Below are 18,886 nucleotides of genomic sequence, written 5' to 3'. Positions count from 1 at the left end.
GAGGGAGGAGTGGGAGATGGTGGCTTTTATTTAACCCTTCAGCCATCCTGTGAAAGTTAGGGGGGAAATGATCTCTTGTCTTGATTCTGGCTCTTTTTATCCTTGTTTCCTTGATTCTTCCAAAGCAGTTTGATGGCCCAAAGGAAGCCTGAGAATCCATTCACATCTAGTCATGGGCTTAGAAGATACGGATTTAACTTCACAGCCTTGGTCCCTTCCTCAGCTTGTATGCTGCTTAGCACTTTAGAGGGAGTGGCAGAAGGTGGAGGGACTGTCCACGTGTATTCTGGCCTGTGGCACATTGGGTTTGGGGGCAGAAATGGTATAGATTTTCCCTCGTGTGTGAAAATATATGACATACCCTCTGCCTTACCCTAGGAGTATAACAGACTTTTTGTCACCAGGAAAGATACTGCAGGTGCACGAAAGATTAACACTTCTTGAAGAGTTTCTGTTCTCTAACCCAGTCTATCAAAAGATTATCTCATCAAGGAGCTAAAAGCTCTTAGGATTAGCAATGGGGTCAGAAAATCTTATTAAGTTGGGATTTAACTTTTGTTAGGGTGAAGGTTGTAGACCAGTGTGCAAAGCTCAGTGTGGAGGGAGTGGTCTCAGGTCAGTTCCCAACAGAGACCTCAACCTCTTGGTGTGCCAGGGTCGACAGCCTTCCCCATAGGTCACGTGGCCTGGCTTCCCAGCATCAAGTATCCACCCAGCTGACCCTCATCTCATAATTTCTGTCTCCACTAGGATGTTCTGCTGCTCAGTCAGTTTATCCGGCCTCATGGAGGCATGCTGCCCCGAAGGATCACAGGCCTGTGCCAGGAAGAGCACCGCAAGATTGAGGAGTGTGTGAAGATGGCCCACCGAGCAGGTAGAATTCCCCTTGCTGCTAAGAGGGATAGAGGGTTATAGGCGCCATTCTCCCCCACCCCCCTGCCAGCTGCCCCATGTTGTAGCCCCTCCTGAAAGAAAAATGGACATCCACAGTCTTCATTATAATCCTCCCCCCAGTGCCAACCTTCCACCCCTTGGGCTTTCCCTGTGGCCCCCAAGAGCTGCAGAGGGAGCTGCAGAGACCATCTCCTTATATGCTCTTCCCTCCACTCAGGTCTGTTACCAAATCATAGGCCTCCACTTCCTGAAGGATTTGTTCCCAAAAGCAAGCCTCAACTCAACCGGTAAGCACACCTGGGTGTCAATACCCTGAGCATTCTGCAGGCCCCCTGTTCTCACTGTATTCTGCTGAAGAAGCCATTTCTTGGAGCTCATCCCACAGCTCAGGAAAGCTAGAGTATTCTTTGGCTGGCTGTTCCATCCCATCCAGCTTGAGCACCCACCCCCATCAGTCCCACTGCGGCTGCAGTTGATGGTGTGCACACTTCTCTCACCCTCCCCTGCTGACCTCAGCCTCTTTCCTCTTCCCTCCCCAGTAGGGCACTTAGCACAGGGGCAGGGAGGGTTAGAAGGTCTGCTGGTTGGGCATTAGAATGTGCTAATCCCCTGTTTATGACATCATATTGGGTTGCTATGGGAATGTCAGAGCACTTCAAACTTTTAGTATTCCAGCACTGGGGTTATTAAAGGGCAAAATGAGGCTTTAAAAATGGGAGGGCTCTCTGGGGTGGGTCCACTGTATATAGCTGTGCAAGTTGTACACTGCAAAACTTCAAGGCAGTATCTATATAGACTAGACTATGAATGGTGCTCCCTAGAGTTGTGTACTTAACTTGCACGGCTGCACATGGTGACCCAGGAGGTCCTGAGGCTTTAGGAGGAAGGCCCCTAGATCCTGGAATCAAATCAGTCTGTCTTTTGGCCTAACCAGGGTGGCACCCTCCAGTGTAGAAGCAGACCTGTCTCACACTCAAACAGTCATCCTATTGTATGTTCCTTCCCTTCCCCCATCTCTGACATTGCCACACTCACATACTCCTAGATCGATAATACCCCCTTGTTGAGAGTAGAGCCAGGTCTGTAAAATTGATTTTGGTATTTATTCTTGTTCTTCCCTGTCAACAGTTCCTCCCCCTTTCAGGCTGTCTAGCTGCCACTGCAACTGCTCTCTGTACAGGACCAAAGATGGCTGCAACAAAGCAAGACTTATCCCACCCCCTAGCAAACCTAGTGTGCATCCCCAACAGAACCCAGGCATGAGGGTAGGAGTCCAGGCAGATACCAGCCACAGATTGCTGGGCTAGGGGTGCAGGGCGAGAGTTGCGTTTTCATTGATGCCTCGCCCCACCCTGGCCCATGCCTGGCTCCACCTGCCCTTCCCACATTGCTCCCTGGGCCATCTGCCAGCAGCCCTGGGGGATCAAGATCTAGTAACCTCTTCCTGTCTTTCCCAAATGTGCTTTGGACCATTTGGGGGTTGAACCTACCCCCACCCCCTGACTTGTTAAGAGACAGCAGCAGGCCTAAGGACACAATCCATCCTGCCCTCAGGCCTTTGAAGTGAGGCCAGGCTCCCTCCCATATATCCGGTGTCCTTTAACGTGACACAGGATTGATGATGTGTGGGGGCTCTTGGGTTGCAAAAGGCCACTCGGGGTGGGGGAGGGGGAGTCCTTGCTACGATGGGAGTTTGATTCCCTTGCAAGGGACTTTATGATTCTTTCCAGAGGCCCTTGGGCTTTGGGCCCCAGGGGAGCCCCACTTCCTCCTTCCCCTGCCCCTTCAGGAGAGGTAGGAAGGAGCCTTGGTTCTTCCTAGAGCTGGAATCTTCCCAAAAAGCTGACTGGAGGCCACCCAGGCACCCCTCCCCACCAGCTGGCTGTTTCATGTGGCACAGGCATCAGGCCCAGGGCTAGCTGAAGCCCAGCTTCCTCAGGTCTCTCCAGGGCAGAGGGGAAGAACAGTTTTAGGGCAGCAGCTCTGGAGAACCTGGTCAGCCTGGTGGATCTTCTGGGGTCCTGAAATTCCAATAAGCACTCCTTTTGGGGAACCAGCTTCCACACCCTATCTCTTTACCCACTCCCTCTGGAGACTGGAAGATGTAAGCCCAGGGGCCTTCCAGGTGTTCTTTCCCTTACCCTTTACTCCCCTGCTGTCCCAGCACCACCCGCCATAGAAAAAGCAGTCCCTGGGGCCAGTCCACTCCTCAGAAGTCTCCCTGTTGGGAACATTGACATTGACAGGAGACTCAGAGAAGTCCTCCCCTGCCTGCCCACCTCACACTTAGCATGCAGGCCAGCACCTCCCCTTTCTACTCCCCTCAGAGCTGTTTCCTTTGCACAGGGCTGAGAGCAGAAAGGTCATGGTCCAGGGAACTCAGTTGAAATGTTTAAGTCAGCAGTCACTTTTTCACTTTTATCTAAAAATTTTCATCCAAGGGTGTGATGATGATGATGATGATGATGATGATTATTATTATTATTATTATTATTATTATTATTAAAAATCTCATTTGAGAGTTTTTAGAGGTGGCTGGGTTGAGTCGCCACCTAGAGTGGAGGCTGGGAAAGATCCTGGCCTTTGCCATAGCTCAGCTTTTAGGATGAAGGGTGGGCCTCTCTGGACAGAATCCAGGTTTCATTCTGAATGGAGTAAACCCCAATCCCAGCCGGCATGAGCCACTTTTCCGGGAACTATCTGCGCCTTGGCCATCCCCAAAGGAGGCCAAAGGACTGCGGGTGGCAGCCATCTTTCCCCACCCTCTCCTACTTACCCCCCATGAGCCCTCACCCTTGGCTCCCATCATGGGTTGAGTGAGGGGCAGGGGTCCTACACCAGTTATGGCTGCCCAGGAGAGCTCCCTGAAGGCTGGGGTGATAAAATGAGCCAAGTGGGGAAGAGGGAAGGATTCCTCCAGGCCCTTACATCAGCCTCTCTCCCCATGGCTGAGGCCAGAGAGGAATGATCTGCTCTCTGAGCAGCCTATTCCTCTGCCTCCTCCCCCAGCAAATACACATAAACATTGACAACTCATAAAGATCAAGGGAGCCTGTGGCCCTGGGCTGCCTGACCCTGGCCACACACGCTTACGGCAACAAGAACCCAGCCCATCTGTTTACAGCACACTGCGCAGTTGCTCCCAGGAAAAGCCGCTGCTCCTCAAAGAAGGAAAACTAGAGGAAGGGTTTGGTTGGACAACCACAGCTTTGGCCTGAGGAGGCAGTGCCTACTCTCCCAGCTCCAGCATGGGCCCCCAGCCCTCAGCCACTTTCTGGTCCTCCCTCCAACAGGTACCTGACCCGGTGGTCCCCTCACTCTGTCAAGCCTATCTACAATAAAGGCCACCGCTGGAATAAGGTGCGCATGGCCGTAGGATCACCCCTCCTGAAAGACAACGTCTGCTACTCAAGAAGGCCTTTGGTGCTGTATCATTGACTGAACAGGGCTTCCTGAGAACCTGGCCAGAGCTCCTTCTGCAGTCTCGTCCCTTACTACCAGGTGGCCCAGCTCCTCCAACATGATGGACACAGTGGCAGCAGACCACCTTCAGTGCCCTCGGCCTGCCAGCAGCAGTGCTGGGAGCTGGGGGCAGGCAGGGCAGTTGGGTTCCTTGGCAGCTATGGTGGTCTTATGACTGGGGCCATACTCTGGGCTAGGGGACAGGAGTTTTGCTCAAAGGAATGTCATAAAGCAGGCTCATGTTTCACCCACTGGATGTGTGCTCACTGTTTGGGAAGTACAGGGAGCTTGGGCCTATTTCTGGCCAGTTACTGAGCATTGAGTCACTGATCTCTTGCGATGGGTTACATGAATGCAACTGAAGGGAGTTCATGGGCCAACAGGTTCCCATCCTGTTTTGACAGCTGTTAGTCTTGGGCCTGGGGGCTGCAAGGAGGTGAGTTTGGCTGCCTCGCCCATGAACAACTCTAATACAAGTCCAGGAGGAGCTGCCTTCCTCAAAGGGCTTTTGGCCGTCACATCCTACAGCCTTTCCACCTGCCATTCTCTCTCGTTAGCACATTCTGATCCTCTGCCACTTGCTTTAGAGCTGGGTCTCCTGGCTCCTTGGGCCTCTCCTCAGAGCCTGGACACCAGACAGGTGGAGATGAGGGGAAGAGGCAAGACAGAACAAACAGACCAAATCCACTGAAATGTATGAAAATAATGTTGATGCTCTACATAAAAAGTCCCTGGGCTGCCCCGCTCCTACAGCATGAAGGGCAAGTCTATGTTCTTCTCACCGGTGCCCACGTAGATATAGCCACAGTTCTTGGTGCAGGGAGCATGGTAGAAGGTGAGGCCTGGCCAGAGCAGGCTGCGCAGCACCACCAGGGCGTTGCCTCTCTCCATCTGGATGCTCCAGGACCCTGAGAAGAAAGTGAGGCCTGGGTGTATGGAGCCAGAGCTCTGCCCGATGTGCAGAGGCCCCAGCTCCTTGGGCAGCCAGGCCCAGGTGCTAAGGTTCCACTCAGGGAAAGGGAAGACAGTTTAATTATCCCGGCACTTTACTCCTCCTGATTGCCTTTTAGCCATTTCACTGTTCATTAAAACCACTTCCAGAGGGAGGGCAAAGGAAATGAAAGGAGGTGAAACTCAAACGAGTGCATTTTGTTCTGTCAGCAAGTCTAGTTAAAGGTTGAGTGGGGGAGGAAGCTGAATCCATAGGCAGAGGGGAGTCAGGGCGCGTTTGGGGAGACTTTCTCCAGGCTCCCTCGCACCCTCTACTAGGGTTAATCACCAGTGACCAGTCCTAGTGCGGTTTGCCCCCACTTGCTGTTTTGCTCTCTAGTCCCCAGTCCCAGAAGCCTCTGCGCTGAGACAGATTAGACCTGCTCGGGGGCTCACATAGAATTTGGCCATTTCAGGCCTCCAGCTCAGTAGCCCTTCTGGGCTGCTGGTGGCCTGGGAGCCATCCTTGGTGGGAGGGGACTTGGGCTACAGCTAATGAGCCTTTGTCTGTCCTGGGTCCTGCTTTGGTTTTTGCTCCTCAGACAGGAGTAGCCCAGCCCAGGGATGAGTTGTACAGCCATGAGGACTTGGTGGGAAGGACCTGATCCATCTCCAGAACCGAGGGAGGGAGCCGCTGTGTGGGAGGAAGGAGCCTGGGAAAATAGCCTCTGGATGCAGATCTGGAGCTTCTATTCCCCTGCGCACCGAGGCCCCTCCCGGGCCCAGCCGCAGCTCTGTTCCAGGCCCTGCCAGAAAGGCAAATGCTTTGAAGGTTTTGGTGTTGGACCAGCCAGTGATGCACTGAGAGCTGTGCTGAGGCCTTCATCGGCTGCCAGCTCAACCCGGCTGCTTGGCTCCTGCTGCCCCAGCTTCCCACAGGCCTCCTCCAACCATGGCCCACCCTGGTCACTCCACACCCAGCAGCCTCACAGCTCAGTCCCCACCCACCAGGGGCCACCCTGCATGCAAGAGACCACCAGGAACCCCTGACCCTGGCAGCAGCTCAGCCCTGTTGAGGGTGCCGTCACCTGCCCAAATCAAAGCCAGAGCTTTCCAGTGCATGTAGGTCAGCTGGTCCTAGCCTGCTTAGGGAGAGGCTGGCTGGGAGCCCACTGTGTGGGCCTGCACCAAGTGCTACCACCCGTGCATGAGATGAAATGGAAGCTATAGTGAAGGCTTGATTCTGCTCCCCTCACTGCTGGCCAGACACCATCAAGAAGAGGGTTCCTAGGTTACCAGAGCTCTGGCTGGGGCACTGCCTAAGAAGGGGGGTGGGTGCTTTCCTGGTCAGAGAACAGGAGTATTTTCCCCACTCCTACAATTTTCCTCTCTGGGCACCTGAGGTCCTACACCTCCCAGGCCTTCCCTCTGGCCTAAGGCCCTATCCTGTTACTTTCCTAGTTAGGCATTTCAGAAAACATGCCTAGGGGTAATGGGAGTGGGACAGAACAGAACAAGATATTCCCAGTGCGCTGCATTCAGCCTTTGGTCAGAAGTACAGACCCCAGGAAGGTATATCCCCTATTGTCCCTTAGTTTCCCCCCATTCAGTTCCTAGAGCATCATCTGGGGACATTCCCTCCCTGCCCTTGATGCTCACAGTCACACAGCACCCTTGAACTGAGGAAAGTCAGGCTTTGCCTCCTCTGCCCACCAGGGAGGGCAGCTTGCAGCCTGGGCCAAATGTTGCCCTGGAGAAATGAAGTCCTGGAGTCCCCCAACCTAGACTACTCTCATCAGTTCACTATTGGCAGCATCTTTTTTTTCTTTCTTTTTTTCCTTTCTTTTTTTCTTCTTTTTTTAGTCACTATCTTGGCAAAAAAGAAAAAAAAAGAGCCAGGGCTGGGTCCTGACCTCTCACACCAGCCTGCCCACCTATAGTTTGGCCACCTCTTTGCTTTAACAGATGAGAGGGTCCAGGCTTATTAGCAGGGGCTCCCTTCATTCTCACCTCGAGAGAGCAAGGAGGACCTGATAGGGATGCTAGAGAAGTATAGTGACCCCACAGGGGCAGGGGGACAGCAGCACCAAGCAGGCAAAAGGGTGCTGACCAAGTGTGGAAGTGCACTGTGAGGGGCCAGCCAGCCAGCAACACGGCCTCCCTCCCTTTCTTGCATTCCTGTCACACTCCTGTCCTCCTCTCCTTGTTCCTGGCTCAGCTGGTTGCCCAGGAAACACACAGACTCTCAACGTGCCAGGAGTCACGTAGTGTCTACCTGGGAAGCAAGGCACTTGCTTGTCACCTTCACCCGCTTTTCTTACTGCAACTGCTGGAAAGTCTGAGCCCAGCCAGCTGCTGCAGCCTCTGCCTCTAGGATTCCAGGAGAAGCAGCCTTCTGTGGCCCTGGTGTTTCAGTTCACAGCCCAGTCTCTCCCAAGTCTCCCCAAAACTCCCCTCCTGCCCCCTGGCACCCACTCTCTTCTGCAAGCTGTTTTTTGAGGCTGTGATGGGGAACAAGCCGGTAATCAGGAGCAGGGCCTATTGCATTCCACAGGAAGTCCTCCTGGGTGTCCAGAGCCCCAGGGTCTCACCCACCTTGCTAGCACAGAAGCCTCAAGCAAAGGTATACTTCTCTTACTTACATTCTCCTGTCCTCCAGAAAGAAGGGCAGCAAAGCCCTGAGATTCCATTTGATGGAGACCGTGGCCCAGGCTGGGGGATCAGGGCTCTCCAGGGGCGGCAGCTGGCTTAAACCCTCAGACCAGCACTACACAACTTGTCACAAAACAATGGGCATGGGTTCCTTCTCAGAGTGGCCACTCCCACCACACCAGGGCCACAAGGTATGACCCCCCAGAGGTTGCGGAGGGGGGGGGAGGTAGGAGTGTACAGAGGCAGAAGAGTGCCCTGTCTGATTGGTAAGGTCAGGACCCCGGTCCCGAAGGCAAAGCACCTGTCAGCCAGGCTTCCAAGGGACTGGGTGGGAGGCGCCACCTGTACACACCCCCAAGAGAAGGCTGATCAAGGGTACCTTGTTTCCCACCACTCTCCAATATTTCTGTTCCGCTATCTCCCGTGTCCCCCAACCACCACCACCACATTTTAGAGGCTTCTTTCCAGGCAGGCAGGCCGGCCCCTTGCTGCCCTCTGCTGCCTAAACTGGACATTGCTGCTGAGATCTCAGTCGTGCTGGAGCCTCGGTGGCCCTGGGCCTGGCAGCTCTCCACAATTTATGAGAAGTGTCAGCTCCAGCAGAGTGGAGCAAGGAAAGAAGCCCTGCCCTCCACCCCTCCTGCTCTGCTTCCCTCACTGCTCTGCCTGCCCCTCTCTGCTTCCCGGGACACAATTACTTCATTTGTGAGGCACCTTCTATTTTACATTTCCACTTATCCTGTTTCATTTGATCTTCCCAAACCTCTGTGAGGCAAGGACAGTGTCTGTCTTATTCACAATGACATCCCCAGTGTTTGGCACATAATAGCTGCTCAGTGGCTATTTGCTAATGAAGTGAAAGGTTAAGGAGCATGGACTGGCAGAGTGCTATCTAGAAATCTGGCCTCCTGACCTGGCGCTCCATCTGTCTCTCCTGGCTGCAGCCCAAGCTCAGAGAACTCTTAGCTGTTTCCCTGCATCCACCAGGGGATGGTTCTGTCCCCAAAGCTACTCACTCCCACAAAACTCTGCAGACCCCAGGACATGAAAGAACAGCTCAGGAGGGTATTATGGCCCTAGGCTGTCCCAGGGATAAGATGCTGATCTCCTGACCTTCCTCCATGGACACAGAGGAGTCCCAGGGACAGGGCCAACCTGTAGCATACCTGCTCACAGGTGACATGAAATCCCCCTGAACAATTGCCTCAGACCCAGAAAGGAAATAATAATCTTACCAGGGCAGAAAATTCCATCCCACCAAATTCCACTTGCCAAATTCCATCCTGTCAGCCAGTACTGGTATCCCAGGGAACTCTTCCTTGGGATTTTGGCCCCCTTAGCAGCCCAGCTCATTCTGGTTGCTGACTGCCTGGCAGAGAAGCCTCCCTGCAGCTCCTTTAACTGACAGATGATAAGGAAGGGAGTCTGGGAGCTAAATCAGAGTGTCTGCTCTCCCCGACCACACTTCTATCTCTATGCCATGGCCCCCACCAAGCCATCATGAGAAAAAATTGGGCCTGCCTTCCTGGAGGCTTCCTGGTGGTGGCTCTGGGAGGAAGGGATCTGGAGGCCCAGAAGCTGTGAGGTTTCCCAAGGTCAGTCCAAGCGCATCCCTCCCCTCAGGTCACACAAACAGGAGATGCCCTCAACTCCCAAGGCTCTAGCACGGAGGACAAAGCAACAGCCTGGAGTGGACTGGGATGTGAAACCATCAGTTGATCCTTCAGCCCCGAGGTCCACCATTAGGGCAGAATGTCTCGGGCCTCAGGCCACTGCTACTCACCTTCCCAGGCCCAGATCTTGAACCTCCCAGGGGCCTGGTAAACTCATTTGCTGACTGGACATTTCAGGGTGGCCCCCAAAGCTCCATATCTTATACCCCCTGTTGCAGGGAGAGACAGCTGCCTCCTATGTCCCCTGTACCCTAAATGGCAGGGCAAAGAGGACTGATGGGATTCCCACAGGAAGACTTTGTTGGACCCCCACAGCCCATCTAGCTAGTCTTGACTGCAAAGGCCCTAGCACCCTCCGTGCCCCTCCCGTCGCACAGAGGAGGAGGCTGCAAGGGTGGGAAGTGCTCTTGTGTTAGCCCCCCCCCCCCAATCACCCAGCACTGTGGGAAAAGGGCCTCATCCACTCACCTGGAGCATCCAGCTGCAGGTGAGAGGACTGAGAAGTCAGGACCGAGCAGGGCTTTCCAGACTCACCTTGAATCCGGAGGTGGGGCTGCTGCCCCCAGATGAGGGATAATAAGAGTACTTTTCTCCCCCCACCCCTTAGCCCCTGGTGCTGGGTCCCACCATCACAACATTCCTGGCTCCCTTTATCAACCCTCCAGGGATGTGGGGCTGGAAGCAGAGCTGGAGGAAATAACTGGAGTCTGGAAAGCGTGTCTCAAGGGTGAGAAATGCCCCAGCCCCTATAATTATACCTTTATCTCCCTCACAGGTTCAGGAGCCCCTTTCCAAGTTCAGGGAGGCTTGCCTCGAGCACCCTCATGTGGCCAAGGCCAGAATAGCCATTCCTTGCTGGCAGCCCTTACCCACTTGGGACCCACAGCCTGGCCCCTGGGGCACTGCAATAGCCCTGAAATGCCCCCAGTCCTCTGGCCTGCCCCTTCCCCATCCATCCAGGCACCACCACCTTATTATCACAGACTCGTTCACAAGTCACCAGAAGCTCCTGCTGCCTTGATCTAGGTCCCCTACCCTTGGCCCTCTAGGCCCTGCTAGGCCTGCTCAACCCACCTCTAAGGCCTTTTTTTTTTTTTTTTTTTTTTTAATATATCTTTATTGATTTCAGAGAGAGGAAAGGAGAGGGAGAGAGAGAGGGAAAGAGAGAGAAACATCAATGATCAGAGAGTCATTGATCGAGCCCGCAACCCGGGCATGTGCCCTGACCGGGAATTGAACCCCGATCGCCTGGATCCTAGGTCGACGCTCAACCACTGAGCCACGCCCGGCTGGGCTCTAAGGCCTTTTTGTCACTACAAATATATCAATAATAATTATTAATTTTAATATGAGTCATTATGTGTTAGGCACCATTAGAAGCACTTTGTATATTTGTTAACTCTTTAATTCTTATAACAACCCTATGGGGCAGCTCAGCTGGTTGGAACATCATCCCAGGCACCAAAAGGGCACGAGTTCAATTCCCAGTCTGGGCACATACCCAGGTTGTAGGTTTGATCTCTGGTCAGGGTGGGTACAGGAGGCAACCGATCGATGTTTCTCTCTCGTATCAATGTTTCTCTCTCCCTCTCTCTCTCCCCCCACTCTCCTCCTCCCTCTCTCTCTAATATCAATAAAACATATCCTTGGGTGAAGATTGGAAAAAAAAAAGAAATATCATCAACTTGAAACCACAGTTAATGCCAGAGCCCTGGAGTCTAATCTCTTGACACTTACTGTGCCCTTGAGTTTAACTCTGAGATTTTGTTTCTTCATCTATAAAATGGAGATAACAACAGCATCTAACTCTTAGGCTGGCTGTGAATATTAAAATGAGGTGAGGTAAGGTATGGAAAGGGCTGAGTACAGTGCCTAGCATACAGTAAGCAGCGCCACTGCTTTTATAAGTTGCCGTCATCAATGACAGATCCCTCCAGTTCTCAGAAAAGCTAAACATGGGTTTGGAAAGAGGCAGGGGTGCTGAGTGAGTGTCTTGGGTCTGCCCCACATTGCCCAGAGCCTGGCACCTGTCCTGGGGTACAGCATCCAAGCAAGGGTATCTTCCCAGAACATGTTCTCTACCAGTGAAGCTCAAGGAATGGAAATGGGGTCTCTGTGACCCTACCACTAAAAGGTGGGTACCTAGGCTAGGTGTGTCCTGAACCAGAGGAAGGCCTCTGAAGCTGTATGTTTTAAGATTTAAAAGTCCCACCCACATAGCAGGAAGCAAATATTCAGAACTCATATCCTCAGCAGGTGCTTTGCTATTCAGTCAGTCAGCACCCACTTATTGAGCGCTAGCTATGTGCCAAGCACTGGCTGTCACCCAAACTAACGGAGATGGGTGGATGCCTCTATTCAAGGTTGATGTGAAGATCAAGAGACACTGAGAGACTTCCTGTCTGTGAAAGCACATGGAAGGCGATCCTTCCTTTTGTCTGCAAACATTTACTGTTTACTATGAGCTGAAATTTGTATTGGATCCTGGGGAAGCCCCACCCTCAAGGACCCATACTGAACCCCCATTTCCCACCCAGGCTTTGGTCCCACTCTCAGGGGAGAATGGCAAGTGCATGACCCACTGCCCTGGCCTGGGGGCAGATCCAGTGTCCTCAAAGTAATGGGCTATTACCTTTGGGGATGTCATGCTCCAAGGAGTCCATGAAGTCCAGGGAGGGGTCTAGATCAGCCTTCTCAAGCAAGGTCTTGTTCTTCAGGTCAACAGGCTCCCTGAAGTGGAAGTAGGAACTGAGCTTCTTGGCTTCAGACAAGGTCAGTCCTAAAAAGAGGTAGCAGGTGGGAAGGGAACCCCACAGCTCACTTTCTCTATGTATGGGGAGCACATGAGGGGGCTTGCAAATGACCCAATCAACTACTGACAGAGAACTGAAGGGAGAAGAGGGAATAGTGTTCCCTCAGCCCAAATTTGGCCCAGGTACTGCAATGAGGAGAGACCAAGGAGGATGAAGGTGTGAAAAGGCAGGGAGGCCAGACCCACGGAAGACCAGAGTCCCAGGTGGCCAAATTCTCTCCCACCCTCAGGCAGAATCAAGGCAGGATCCAGTGACTGGATAACCCATGCCAACCACCAATGACAGGTCATTGGACATATCTTCCCAACAGATGTGGTCACAGCTGTTCCTTCACTGAGGAAGTGGGCAGTTCGGCCCAGACTCCCAGACATATGTCTGACTGTGCTTGGCAAGAGATGCCCTCCTGCCCAGGAGAGGGGCCCAGAGAACTCACCTTCAAAGGACCGATTGACATGGATGGGTCCAAAAGGGGTCTTAAAGAGGGCTCCTCGGGGGATAATAGCCACGGCCTTGTCGATCTGGTCAATGATGGACACCAAGCGGGTCTCCTCCTTGACCCGGACCTGAGGAGACAGGAGACAAGCCTTCCTGCCAGGGTGCTGTGCCCACTCACCCCTGCTGCAGGGCCCTCTGCATAACCATCTGACCCGGGCTACCACGGTGTAGACACCTGGTCCATGGAAAATCACACTGGTCGAGCCCTCCCTTTCCTCCTATCAAGATTTTCTTCATTTTAAAATTGGTAATAATACTGGTGGTGCAATATTTAAAACTATATTTAAAAAAAGCAGTCTCTCTCACCCCATCCCTCATTCCCTAATTGCCTTCACTGGGAGCAGGAACATATCATCTTATCATCAGATTTAAATGTTGCTTCTGCCCGGCCGGGCATGGCTCAGTGGTTGAGCATCGACCTAGGATCCAGGAGATCGAGGTTCGATTCCCAGTCAGGGCACATGCCCGGGTTGCAGGCTCACAGCCAATCAATGACAACTCTCTCATCACTGATGTTTCAACTCTCTCTCTCCCTCTCCTTTCTTCTCTCTAAAATCAATAAAGATATATTTTAAAATAATAATAAATGTTGCTGCTTTTGCCTTTTGAAAATATTAAAGCAATCATGCTTACTGTAAACTATTTGGGTAATCAGAAATATTTTATAATATACCTAAGAGAATTAAAACCATTCATGATCCTACTTCCTAAAGATAATCACTGATAGCATATTGGTGTCCTTCCTTCTATTCTTTTTTCTGTGCATATATTTAAAGCACAAGTAGAGTCATAGTTTATATAGTTTCATATCCTACTCCTTGACTTAATGTTATTTGCCCAGCATCACCCCACATTATAACATTTTGTATGCAGTTGAAATTTGGTTACAATCATTATCAAGGGCAACCCTGAGCAAAAGGATCTCATAGAGCTGTTGGAAAAAAGCAGCCCTTGACAGTGAAAACATGCCATCAGGGGCCCCCAGAGTCACTCAGCCACCTATTTCCCATGGGCTACCGACTGGAATTATTTACAAAGGGGGAGATGGAAACTAATATTTAATAAGTGTCTAGGCCAAGGGTTTTAAATATGTCACCTCATTTAATCTGCACAAGCCCGAAAAGTAAATATAATTATCCCAATTTTACAGAAAATAAAACTAATGGCAAGTTAAATTTGTCAGGTGGGAGGGCTTGGGCATTGGACGCAGACTTTGGGCATCACCTAAGTTCAAGTGCAGAGGCTGTGTTTTGAATTCTGGGTTTGTCTAATTTCAAAACTTGAGCTCCTTACTTTTTTGACCTAGCTTTCCATTTCTAGGAGTTGATCATTCAGATAGGCTGCATACACTGGAAATGCTGCATGTACAAGGTCACTCACTGTGGCACTGCTTGTCAGGGCTAAACCTTGGAAACCTCCATTCCCATGAAAAGGTCACTGGCTAAGTTAGGGTGCATTCACACAATGGTAAAAAAAGTGGGGAGGCTCTTTAAGGCACTGAGATAGAAAGATCTCCTAAATGTATTGTTAGGTAAAAAATACAAGGTGAAGAACTGTGTGTATAACATGCTGCCATTTGTTTTGTTTTGTTTTGAAGATAGAGAGAGAATATGTAGAGGTAAGGTATTTGCTATCATTGGGAACAGAGCTCCTCATGCTTAAACATGAATTCAAACCCCCCAGGGATGTGCTGAAATGCAGATCCTGATGCCCCTCCGCCCCACCATCCTGCATTTCTCACTCCCGGGCATAGTGATGCTTCTGCTCCAGGCTGCACTTTGAGTAGCAAGATTTGGACACACACATGCAAAACGGTTACATTACTGTACCCCAGAAAAAGGACCGGGGTGACTGGAAAACAGGAATGGGTGGGACACTTCACTATATTCCTTTTTGTACCTTTGAATTTTGAACCATGGGGATGTATTTCTAGGAAAACAAAAATTGGCACAAAATATAAGAGCCTAGGCCCATGCCCTTACCCCAGAGCTCAGCACAGACCCCTTCTTCCCTGCCCCTGCCCCAGAGCCAGGCTCCTCAAGAGCTGCCCATCCACACCCACACTGTTGCTCAGGAGCTGTGTTGTTACGTTGCTGTCACCATAATTTCTATCAGGCTAGGTTTCAGATGGCCCAGGCCCCCCTCTCTCATGGTCACTCACCACTACTTCTTCTAAGGCCTTGTCACCCTCGTTCACCTTCTGCAGCTCGGTGTATTCATAATCGTGTGAGGGGTCCCCCATGAAGCGGCCCTTCACCATGGATGTCTGCACCATCATCTCCTCTGTGGCTGGAGGCAGGAGGCTCCACTCCATGCAGTTCAGGCTGCCAACAACATCCACACCACCCTGGTTTCCAGTTCCCCTCCCACTCGGGCTCTCTGCCTCCACTGCTCCTCCCCAGGGTGAGGCCCAAGGAACACTCCTGGGAGTCACGCCTTTCCCCTTAGAAGCCCTAAGTGTCTATGGTGCATCCACCCCCATATGTGATGCAAATTCAATTTTATTTTTTTAAGGTCACAAAAGGTTCATGTATGCCAAAATTCCAAGACCTTCTTCCTAGATATCTGGTCTGTAAGATTCCGGATGTGTTCTGGAAGTTGAATTTTCCTCTATTGCAGGTGCCTCTGCTTCGACTGGCCCCTAATTCATGCTCAGTCTGCCTGCTGAGCCCGCAGCATGGCCATCTTCCCCATTTCTCAGGAAGGCGGGGCCCAGATTCAAGGACCTCTCCGTCTTTGTCTTCAAGAGCACTAGCCAGCCCAGTCCCTTCTCACTTGCCACCAGGAGAGAACACCCTCCCACTCCTCTCTGGTACACTCAGGGCCTGTGTCCCAGCCTACTCTCTGCTCATCTTTCCTCCCTTCACTCTCTACTGCCTCCTTCTCAACATAAAAACTTCTGGACCTTCTAACACCACGGCCCTCAAATCCATGCCCCTCTAGAAAATGCCCCTTTCCTGTCCCTCCCTCCTCTGCTTCAACTCTAAGCAACAATCTCAGAACAGTTTGCCCTCTGAGAGCCCACCTTCCCCCCACTTTCACTCTCTGCACCATGCACCATGATTTCTGCCCCCACCACCTGAAGAAACTGCTTAGGAGAAGGTCATCACCATGGGATGACCTAAAAGACAACAAATGCATTCCCATTCCTACTTCTTTGGATATTTCCTTCTCCCTCCTCCAGTGCCTTAAGTATTTCCAGGGATCTATTCTCACCCCTCTTTTCTCTCTGTTGTCTCACCCTACTGATTCCTAGAGCCCCAGCTAATGACTCGTCGGTACCCAGAATCCAACCAACCACCTCTCACAATCTCCACAGCTTCCCCCCTGGGCCAAGCCACAATCTACTCTTGCCTGGATACTGCAGTAGCCTCCTAACTGGACACCCAACTTCCATACTCACTCCTCCTTCAGTCTAGTCCCCACTCAGTCATTAAAACCTAAGCCAGATCATGCCTCTATGCAGAACCTTTCCAGTACTTCCCATTGGGCCAAGCCCTTACAAGGCCCTGCATGATTGTCTCCAGCCCCTTACCTCTGTGACCTCATGTCCTTCAGTGTCCTCCTCCCTCACTCCTCTCTAGCCACACTAGCCTGTGCGAGGTTCCACAAACACACTAAGCACATGCCTGCCTCGGGGCCTTTGCCCTTGCCTGGGATTCTTTTCCCTCAAATAAACACATAACTCTCTCAGTTGCTTCAGGTTTCTTCTCAAATGCCGTCTTATCATAGGCCATCCCTGACCACCCTATTTACAGTAGTGCCCAATCCTGCATTCTCTATCCCCCTTCCCACTTAGCACCAGCTAACACACAATACCTGTGTGCACTTATTTGTTATGTCTCCCCTCCCCTGCCACACACACTATAATGTAAATTTTATGAATACAAGGACTTCGTCTCATTTACCACTGAATTCCTGCTGCCTAAATCAATGCTGGCACATAGTAGGTGCTGAAGAAATAAAACTTAAGGAATAAAAGGAAATGAGTCTCAAATCTCTATCTTCAGTTCAATTTTTTCTTCTGGATTCCAGATCTGTACTTTAATACACCTCCTTACCACCCTGCCCTCCAGGCACCTCACATCAAATTCACTGATAGTCCCTCCTTGAATTCTTCCCCAGCGAGTGGCACCAGCACATAGCCAGCTGCTAAGCTGGAAGGAGTCAGCCTTGACCCCTTCTTCGCCTCTCCCATTCAGTCACAAATCCTGGCAGTTCTACCACTTATATCTTTCTAACCCACCCCCTGTCCTCAATTCCCTCAGCTGGACACTGCAACAGATCTCTAAATGCATGCCCACTTCCGGCCATTCTGCCCACTCAGATCGGAGCAGGCTCTTCTTGCTTATAGCCCTGCCATGGCTCCCCATAGCCTATGGACAAAGCTCAAACCCCTAGGCTTCTCTATCCAGTTCTACATAGCACCTGCTGCCACTGTTATGTTTACCTACCTGCTGTTCTCCCAAACACTCCAAGCCAGCTTCAGCCATCAAGTTTGCATGACTTTTCCCGATACCTTCCTGGAGAACTGTTCATCTTTCAGATGGCAAAGAAGATCCCCCCCTTGGTCATCTTACTTAACTGCTCTCTAGGAGAATGCCCACCTTGGTCTCCCTTTGTGTACAACTCTATTCTAGTTTTGCCCCGGCCGGTGTGGCTCAGTTGGTTGAGCGTGGTCCCATGCACCAAGAGGTCACTGGTTCAATTCCTGGTCAGGGCACATGCCCAGGTTGTGGGCTCAAGCCCCAGTAGGGGGCATGCAGGAGGCAGCCTACCAATGTTTCTCTCTCACATTGATGTCTCTCCCCCTCTTCCTTCCTCTCTCTCTAAAATTAATAACTTAAAAAAAAAAATAGCAACCCTATTCTAGTTTTAACACACTTTGCTGTAATTGCAGGGTTACACATCAGTTTCCCTCCCTAAGATGTGAATAAGTTGGGAGTCGGGGTTGGTCAGCCTCAGCCCTCTTTGTAACCCCAAGTCTAGCACAGGATGCATCCAACCAGTGTTGGATCAATGCATGGATAGATAAATGAAGTCTCCAACTTCCTGCACCTAAGGGACTGCTTCGTAAGGTGTTGAACTCCCCATCAACGCTGGGGATAGTCAAAAAGCAGCTGCATGGTCCTGAATGGGAGTGTCCAGGTAATTTTCCCCAGTTCTAAATCCCTTCTCTCCCATTCCACATTCCTTCACTACTTCCTTAGAGAGCCTCCTGTGAGCCAGCACCTCCAGAAAAGATGGTTTCTCTGGACATGCTTCCAAAGAGCACCATCCCCCCCACCACCACCCCGCCGGGGAGCTTCTGACCCTTCTCCAAACTCAGCTCTTCCCAAAGCCAGACCTGCCGGCACCAGGCTTGCACCTGGCTTCTAATCCAGGTCTCCATTATCCAGGAACTTTCACCTTGCTCTGCCTCCGTCCTTGGCTCAGACTCTACTGAAAACCCACCAGCCTCTAAGTTTCTCCTGCATCCTTTTGCTCCACGCTTAAAAGTGTCCTGCTAGAGCCCCGCCCTCTCAGACCTCGCTCACCACTTCCCCGCCCCCTTAGGCTCCATTTGGCTCTCAAGTCCCCAGCCCCGCCCCTCGGGCCAGCCCCATTCCCTGCTCCTCAAATCCCATCTCCGCCAGTTTCCGTGACCCCGTGGCCCCCGCCCCTTTCGGTTCCTACCACGGCCCACTCTTGCGGGCCCCCCAGCGGCCCTCTTTCCGCATCGCCCTGAGGCCGTGGTCACCTGTACAGCGTCTTGCGCGGGGCGAGGTGGTCCTCACTCAGGCCCTGCGCGATGTAGTAATCGGAGACGAGGCCGAGGATGCGGCCCCAGAAGAGCACCCGGCTGTAGCGGTAGTCGCGCTTAACCAGCAAAAGGGAAGTGAGCAGCGAGGCCCGACGGTCGGGGCTGAGGCCCTGCCCGCTGCCAGACGCCAGCTCTAGGGACAGCAGGAGGCTATCCGCGTCCAT

General features: G+C 51.9%; 2 protein-coding genes across 2 annotated transcripts in view; one reads left to right on the top strand and one right to left on the bottom strand.

Moving 5' to 3' along the window:
- The window catches only part of MRPS18A (mitochondrial ribosomal protein S18A), a 16,456-nt gene extending 11,305 nt beyond the window's left edge, over positions 1-5,151 (top strand). Inside the window, exons 4-6 of the mRNA XM_016212742.2 lie at positions 751-874; positions 1,112-1,181; positions 4,188-5,151. Of these exons, the coding sequence (XP_016068228.2) occupies positions 751-874; positions 1,112-1,181; positions 4,188-4,332 (339 nt within the window). The 3' untranslated portion in view covers positions 4,333-5,151. The remainder of the gene's footprint in view (positions 1-750; positions 875-1,111; positions 1,182-4,187) is intronic.
- RSPH9 (radial spoke head component 9) lies at positions 4,896-18,886 on the bottom strand. Its single transcript, XM_016212750.2, has 5 exons — positions 18,660-18,886; positions 15,081-15,243; positions 12,858-12,987; positions 12,244-12,390; positions 4,896-5,264 (listed from the first exon to the last, which is right to left on the bottom strand). The coding sequence occupies exons 1-5, from the start codon at positions 18,884-18,886 to the stop codon at positions 5,104-5,106; spliced, it is 828 nt and encodes a 275-aa protein (XP_016068236.2). The 3' UTR covers positions 4,896-5,103.

This window comes from Miniopterus natalensis, chromosome 5 (assembly GCF_054644295.1).
Source record: "Miniopterus natalensis isolate mMinNat1 chromosome 5, mMinNat1.hap1, whole genome shotgun sequence".
In the NCBI taxonomy this organism is placed as follows: domain Eukaryota; kingdom Metazoa; phylum Chordata; class Mammalia; order Chiroptera; family Miniopteridae; genus Miniopterus; species Miniopterus natalensis.
This window is presented reverse-complemented; position numbering and strand designations above follow the sequence as displayed.

Coding starts and splice junctions, on each gene's coding strand:
- RSPH9 (XM_016212750.2), bottom strand. CDS start 18,886: ATGGACGCGGATAGCCTCCTGCTGTCCCTAGAGCTGGCGTCTGGCAGC. Junction 12,391..12,857: donor TGTCAATCGGTCCTTTGAAG/GTGAGTTCTCTG, acceptor ACCTCTTTTTAG/GACTGACCTTGTCTGAAGCC. Junction 5,265..12,243: donor GGAGCATGACATCCCCAAAG/GTAATAGCCCAT, acceptor CTTTCTTCTCAG/GGTCCTGGAGCATCCAGATG.